We start from the raw sequence: 7217 nt of genomic DNA, 5'->3' as shown, positions 1-7217 counted from the left end.
TTGGAGCTGGGTTATTGGATCTTCATGCTATGGATGATACAGAGCTTCTATCCGAGGTATGTTTGGAAGGGAACCAGTGAAAAGACTATTCATATTTACCCATTAGTGTCCGTGGAGAACGGAGAGATCTTAAATGCATCAGATTTTCTGCTCTAATGTTACATCCCAGTTGTCATACTGTTACTGCCAATCTTGTATCGCCTTATTGAGTCCCAACTAATCCATAGGGGTTGTGTGCATGCAATCTATCTGAGATATCTGTTAGGCAACTTCTAATCTGGACACTCGAAAGGAGTTAGCGGTGACCAGTTTTGGTCTTGTTGTCGTTAGAAAGTTTCTGGGAAAAAACGTTGCTTGTGTTATTTGCTAGCTCTTTTATCTTTTAGTCGTCAACATTTGCTAGTTCTTAAAGAAAGTGATTATCCATGTGAAAGTTATCAACCCGTTGATTTTGTAGTGACATCCTTCCATTTTGCAGCATATGATTACCGAACCCTTTGAGCCATCACCTTTCATGCCTAGTGTTAATAAAGAATTTGAAGACGACTTTAATTTGCCAGCTAATCGTCAACAACGGCAACAGACAGATGCTGAACCTTTGGGTTCATTGCCTAAGAGTGAAAAAGAAAATAACAGTGTAGCCAAGATTAAAGTAGTGGTAGGTCATTCACTTGAGCACTGACCTTTTTCCTTACTACATGATTGGTTTATAACCAACGTTCACTACCACTAGGGATCATTGAGAAACCATTTTTATTTTTATTTTTTTTCTTTAGGTAAGGAAAAGACCCCTAAACAAGAAAGAAACAGCTAGAAAGGAGGAGGATGTTGTGACGGTATCTGGCAATTCTTTGACTGTCCATGAACCCAAGCTGAAGGTTCGTGTGTACTCGTCATCGAAGATAACAATGGCATCCATGATTCAGTTGAACAACTGAACAATGGCATCCTGCTATAAAGGTCATAATATTGAATGAATCGTAATTTTGTTGGTGCAGGTGGATTTGACTGCTTATGTGGAAAAGCATGAGTTCTGCTTTGATGCTGTTCTAGATGAGGATGTTTCAAATGATGAGGTAAGTTAATAATTGAACGTATTGGAGTCCTTTTAAAAACCTAGCAGGAGTCATAATGCAACATTGAGCTGTGATAGACTTATAATTTATGTCAAGGTCAACATACCTTATGGACCTATTAACAAGATCAGCATCGCCTCTTCCATCTAGATTGGATTGATACATTCAGCTTTTTTGAATATTATAGAAGCTTTATTCTGCTTTGAAGTTGTTTGTTATTCTCTTGAACAGGTGTATCGGGCCACAATTGAGCCGATAATTCCCATTATTTTCCAGAGAACTAAAGCTACATGCTTTGCATATGGTCAAACAGGTATATTGCTAGTTATATTCTTTCTAACAGATTCCAGGTTTTAGATGATAATAGTTTGATAAAAAAAAGATGATAATAGTTTCTTCATGCTTTTATGGTGCTGATGATGTTTTACTTTGTTCAGGTAGTGGTAAGACATTCACAATGAAACCACTACCCATACGAGCAGTTGAAGATCTTATGAGGTTGTTGCGTCAACCAGTATACAGCAATCAGAGGTTTAAACTGTGGCTCAGCTATTTTGAGATATATGGTGGAAAGCTGTTCGATCTGCTCAGTGAGAGAAAGTTAGTGTTCTTTCTTTTTCTCATTTCTTTGAAATTGCATAATTGTTGAGAGGTTTCCTTTTCTTTTGGCATATATTAGCTTTCCCATCCTTTCAGTTTCGATTCTTTACATTGTTGTCTACTACTATCGCAAATGCATGTTTACAGTTATCTAAATAATTTAGTTATTGCCGAGCAGGAAACTTTGCATGCGAGAAGATGGTAGACAGCAAGTTTGCATTGTTGGCCTGCAAGAATATGAAGTGTCAGATGTACAACTTGTAAAGGATTTTATCGAGAAAGGAAATGCGGAAAGGAGCACAGGGTCAACTGGAGCAAATGAGGAATCTTCTAGATCACATGCTATCCTACAGCTTGTTGTAAAAAAGCATGTTGAGGTAAAAGAAACTAGACGGAGGAATAATGATGGTAATGAATTGCCTGGGAAAGTTGTGGGAAAGATTTCTTTCATTGACCTTGCTGGCAGTGAAAGAGGTGCAGACACCACAGACAATGACCGCCAGACAAGGTAAAGATTCTCGTTGCCTCTGTGGTTGAGTATTTTGAATATTGCCCCTGTGGTTGAATATAGATTAAAATTTATGCTTGTTTTGGAATTGTTCCCTTGTTGTATTGATGGAGTGGCACTTTGCTGCTTTTTACTTTAGGACCACCACACTTCAGATCTAATGCTTTATAGTTTTCATGGTGGATTTTTCTTAGGATGGAAGGCGCAGAAATCAACAAGAGTCTCTTGGCTCTTAAAGAATGTATACGTGCACTGGACAATGACCAGCTACATATACCATTTCGTGGAAGCAAACTAACTGAGGTGCTCCGTGACTCATTTGTTGGAAACTCAAGGACGGTGATGATTTCTTGCATCTCTCCAAATGCAGGATCGTGTGAGCATACCCTCAATACTCTAAGATATGCTGATAGGTATGTTTTGTTCCAACTATTGCCTCTCTTGAGTCCTGAAACAAATTCTCAATTTCACCTTCTCTTAACCTGCTGTTGGCTGTACCAAACAAACAGGGTCAAAAGTCTATCTAAAACTGGAAATAGCAAGAAAGATCAAACTGCCAATTCAATGCCTCCTCCGGTTAATAAGGATACTCTGTTGGGCTCAAATGATGTGGAAGATGTCTTCGAGCCCCCACAGGAATTGAATGTACAGGAAACCAGGAGGGTGGTTGAAAAGGACAGCAACACTACATCGGGTATTGACTTCAGACAGCCTACAAATTATCGAGAGGAAAGTGGAATCCCATCAATCTCAATGGACAAGGGAAGATCAGAGACGAACAGTTCTTTTGGTGGCTCCACTAGTCAGAGGAGCCACTTGTCTTCATACCCCCAAGAAACTTCAGACCGTGAAGAGAAAATGAAGAAAGTGTCGCCACCTCGTGGGAAAGGGTTGCGGGAAGAGAAACCAGACAGAGCACAAAGCTGGTCTAAAAGAGAAGTCAGTTCATCGGATATCCCTACCTTGACAAACTTTAGACAGAGCACAAATGAAACCGCTTCGAGGCAATATGAAACTGACACTTCACTTGATGATAACATTGATGCACTGCTTGAGGTAAAATACCTACTTAAACCTTTAAACATGTGATGAACCTGTGAAAATGATTTTGAAAGCAAATGCAGAAACTTGTAGCAAATGTAGAAACTTGTACTAATAGTTCGGTTCGTATCTTATCATAAGTTCATAACCATCAGCGCATGACCTTTTCAGGAAGAAGAAGCTCTTATTGCAGCACACAGAAAAGAAATAGAGGATACAATGGAGATTGTTCGCGAGGTAAGTACAAAACACACCTAAATGAAATAATAAAATTTTCTTGTAGGGCAGAGCCCATATCCAACAGGTTAGTAGTATAGCTTCGTTTGATTTTTGTTTTGATATCGTTATCAGGAAATGAAACTTTTAGCGGAGGTGGACCAACCAGGAAGCATGATAGAAAACTATGTAACGCAACTGAGCTTTGTGTTGTCAAGAAAAGCAGCGGGGCTTGTTAGTCTTCAAGCGAGGCTTGCTCGGTTCCAACACCGTCTCAAGGAACAAGAAATACTAAGCCGTAAGAGAGTTCCTCGGTAGTTTTCAGAAGAAGGAAAAACCAAAAAAGTGTGGTGTTGTTAAAGTGTGAAAGTTTGCTTGGGACGCAATGGATGAAGAAGAGAGTGAAAAAGTTTTTTAGTTTCAGAAAAGAAAAAAAAAAAAAAGAGAGAAAAAGCAAAAAAAGGTGGTGGTTTCTTCTTTGTTACAAAGAAATGTATGTCCTTCGTGTTTGTGAAATCGGGCATTTATTTTCCTTTAATTTTTTTTAATTTACTGATTTTAATTATAAAATTATACCTTTTGTGTTTCCTATTTGTTTTTTCTATATCGTCCCCAAAAGCTGGTGAAAAACTAATGTGGTTTATAAACTCAGTTTTCAAACAACTGAAAAAATCATTATAACCATATTTTATCATGTGAAAATATTTTGATATGTAACCAAAATTTCAGTGAGCCAATTTTATAAAAGCTAATAAGAAGATCTTTTAAATAACCATATCTACTGACAAAGAAAGAAAAGCCAGGTGAATAGCTCCAAAAGGCCAACAGCCCAAACTAAAAGGCCTTGGCCCACCTCACTATTGGTCACGTGACATGCCTTTTCGACGATTGCAATACAAAAGCCATTGTCAACCGTCCGATGTTAAAACCCAAACCGATTAAAACCGTCCATTAAAGTCTCTTATCTCCTCCCTTCTCCTTCCCGTCGTAGTCGCACTGTCGCAGGCGAGTAAAAAAGCCGAACGATACACAAAAATCAATTTTTTTTCTTTTCTTTGGCCTTCTCTGTCTTTGCAATAAGCAGGTTAGATTCTTTTCGCCATTGCTGTTATCCTCTTCTTGTATCTTTTGAATTCGCATCACAAACGCTCCTTTCTGAGCTAGGGATTTTGGTTTGGGATTAGGGGGTTTGGTAGAAATGGGAGACGGGGTTGAGATTGTTAACAGCCTAGATGGGGAAGAGATGAAGCTTGCGGAGGAAAGAACTAGTGATGGGGATGTTGAGAAAAAGGAGTTGGTGGGATCTGATGAAGTGATTGATAATGAAGAAGAGGTCTTTGAGGAAGCAATTGGTTCAAAACTTGAATCTTACGGAGCGGATTCGCCACTAGAGGCAACAAGTAGGGATGAGAGAGGAGTTAAAGGTTTAGAGGTTAGTTATAAGGCGGTGGGAGAGAGCCGTGGTGAGGTTAAGGTTACGAAGGAGGCTGAATCTGATCTGGTGGTGGATTCCAAGATGAATGGTGATGATCAAGGGGGAGCAGGTGCAGATATTTCAAATGGTAGAGTCGAATCAAGCTTGGATCATGTGGTTGAGAACAGTGATAAGGCTACTTCCAATGGTTCCAATTTAGCCGGAAATATACATTCTTTTTCGGAAAATGCAGCCGTAATTCCTGGTAATAAACAACTGGTGGCTGAAGTTATCTCAGTAAGGGCCTGGTCCGAGGAAACAGGGAATGATGGTATTGAAAACGAATTTTGGAAGGAAAATGGCATTGGAACAGAACAAGAGATTGAGGAAGGTGAGGGAGCACTTAAGAATTGCTTTGACAATGAGTCTGGGCGACAAAGAAATGATGAGACTGGTGCCGACTACAATAGTGTTGAAAATGCTTCAGGTGACCAATCCTTGAATGATAGTATTGAAGTAGCAGCTGGGATCCTATCTCCTTTGGAGAAATCTAGTTCCGAGGAAAAGAACGAGACTGAAGATCACAGCAGTAGTGGCTTCCCTGGGGAAACTCTTAGAGAACAGGACAATAGGAATGGAGGACATGATGTTCAGCAGAGTCCTCAATCTAAGGAAATTGAAAAGCAGCAAGACAGCACAGTAAATATAGGTCAAAAGATTAAGGAAAGTCAACATGTGGATAGAGAATCTGAGGTATTAAGTTCTGTTTCACCAACAGAGTCTAGAAGTAACACTGCAGCATTACCACCTGCTCGCCCGGCAGGTCTTGGTCGTGCGGCTCCTCTTCTGGAACCGTCACCACGCGTTCCACAACAGCCTCGTGTCAATGGCAATGTGTCTCACAATCAGCCTCAGCAAGCTGAAGACTCTACCACTGCAGAGACAGATGAGCATGATGAGACTCGTGAGAAGCTCCAGTTGATCAGGGTCAAATTTTTGAGGCTTGCTCATAGATTAGGGCAAACTCCACATAATGTTGTTGTTGCTCAGGTTTTATACAGGCTTGGATTGGCTGAACAGTTGAGGGGCAGAAACGGAAGCCGTGTTGGTGCCTTTAGTTTTGATCGTGCCAGTGCCATGGCAGAACAGCTTGAGGCAGCTGGACAGGACCCCCTCGATTTTTCTTGTACAATTATGGTGCTCGGTAAAAGTGGGGTTGGTAAAAGTGCAACTATCAATTCTATTTTTGATGAACTGAAAATTAGTACTGATGCATTCCAGATGGGGACAAAGAGGGTTCAGGATGTTGAGGGTTTTGTTCAGGGAATTAAGGTACGGGTAATTGACACTCCTGGTCTCTTACCATCCTGGTCAGATCAACACAAGAATGAGAAGATCCTGAAGTCTGTTAGGGCATTCATCAAGAAAAATCCGCCTGACATTGTATTATATCTTGATAGGTTGGATATGCAAAGCAGAGATTCTGGTGACATGCCTCTCTTGCGCACCATCACTGATGTTTTTGGACCATCAATATGGTTTAATGCCATTGTGGGTTTGACTCATGCCGCTTCGGCTCCACCAGATGGCCCAAATGGTACTGCTTCTAGCTATGAGATGTTTGTAACACAACGTTCTCATGTCATCCAGCAGGCCATTCGCCAAGCAGCGGGAGATATGAGGCTCATGAACCCTGTTTCTTTAGTTGAGAACCACTCTGCTTGCAGGACAAATCGGGCAGGCCAGAGAGTATTACCTAACGGCCAAGTGTGGAAGCCTCATTTGCTATTACTCTCATTTGCATCCAAGATTCTAGCAGAAGCAAATGCTCTTCTGAAATTACAAGATAATAATTCAGGGGAACAATTTACAGCTCGGTCCAAGGCTCCTCCATTACCAGTTCTTCTCTCATCGCTTCTGCAGTCAAGACCACAAGCTAAGCTTCCTGAGCAGCAGTACGATGATGAAGAAGATGAAGATGATTTGGATGAATCATCAGATTCTGATGAAGAATCAGAGTATGATGACCTTCCTCCCTTTAAGCGGTTGACTAAATCCGATATGGCTAAGCTTAGTAAAACTCAGAAGAAGGAATATCTCGATGAGATGGAGTACCGGGAGAAATTATTTATGAAGAGGCAGATGAAAGAGGAAAGAAGGAGGCGTAAGTTGATGAAGAAATTTGCTGCTGAGATTAAAGATATGCCAAACGGGTATAGTGAGAATGTGGAAGAAGAGAGAAGTGAACCTGCATCTGTTCCAGTTCCCATGCCGGATTTATCTCTACCTGCATCTTTTGACTCTGACAATCCTACTCACCGGTACCGGTACCTTGATTCCTCCAATCAATGGCTTGTTAGGC

General features: G+C 40.7%; 2 protein-coding genes across 5 annotated transcripts in view; both read left to right on the top strand.

Moving 5' to 3' along the window:
• Positions 1-3869, top strand: part of LOC104765503 (kinesin-like protein KIN-13A) — a 6383-nt gene extending 2514 nt beyond the window's left edge. Inside the window, exons 1-11 of one of the 2 annotated variants that reach the window (XM_010489224.2) lie at positions 7-56; positions 479-658; positions 777-878; positions 999-1076; positions 1308-1389; positions 1514-1676; positions 1855-2184; positions 2379-2597; positions 2694-3240; positions 3397-3462; positions 3577-3869. In XM_010489224.2, the coding sequence (XP_010487526.1) occupies positions 30-56; positions 479-658; positions 777-878; positions 999-1076; positions 1308-1389; positions 1514-1676; positions 1855-2184; positions 2379-2597; positions 2694-3240; positions 3397-3462; positions 3577-3759 (1977 nt within the window). In that variant the 5' untranslated portion in view covers positions 7-29 and the 3' untranslated portion in view covers positions 3760-3869. Of the gene's footprint in view, positions 1-6; positions 57-478; positions 659-776; positions 879-998; positions 1077-1307; positions 1390-1513; positions 1677-1854; positions 2185-2378; positions 2598-2693; positions 3241-3396; positions 3463-3576 lie in introns of those variants that run through there. The other variant, XM_010489225.2, reaches the window with a different exon arrangement.
• The window catches only part of LOC104765501 (translocase of chloroplast 120, chloroplastic-like), a 5191-nt gene continuing 2353 nt past the window's right edge, over positions 4380-7217 (top strand). Inside the window, exons 1-2 of one of the 3 annotated variants that reach the window (XM_010489223.2) lie at positions 4380-4525; positions 4626-7215. In XM_010489223.2, coding sequence (XP_010487525.1) covers positions 4640-7215 — 2576 coding nt within the window. In that variant the 5' untranslated portion in view covers positions 4380-4525; positions 4626-4639. Of the gene's footprint in view, positions 7216-7217 lie in introns of all 3 variants that reach the window. The other 2 variants (XM_019241407.1, XM_010489222.2) reach the window with 2 other exon arrangements.

Source organism: Camelina sativa, chromosome 19 (assembly GCF_000633955.1).
Source record: "Camelina sativa cultivar DH55 chromosome 19, Cs, whole genome shotgun sequence".
In the NCBI taxonomy this organism is placed as follows: Eukaryota; Viridiplantae; Streptophyta; class Magnoliopsida; order Brassicales; family Brassicaceae; genus Camelina; species Camelina sativa.
The sequence above is the reverse complement of the archived record's forward strand: the minus strand, read 5'-3'. Positions and strand labels throughout refer to the sequence as shown.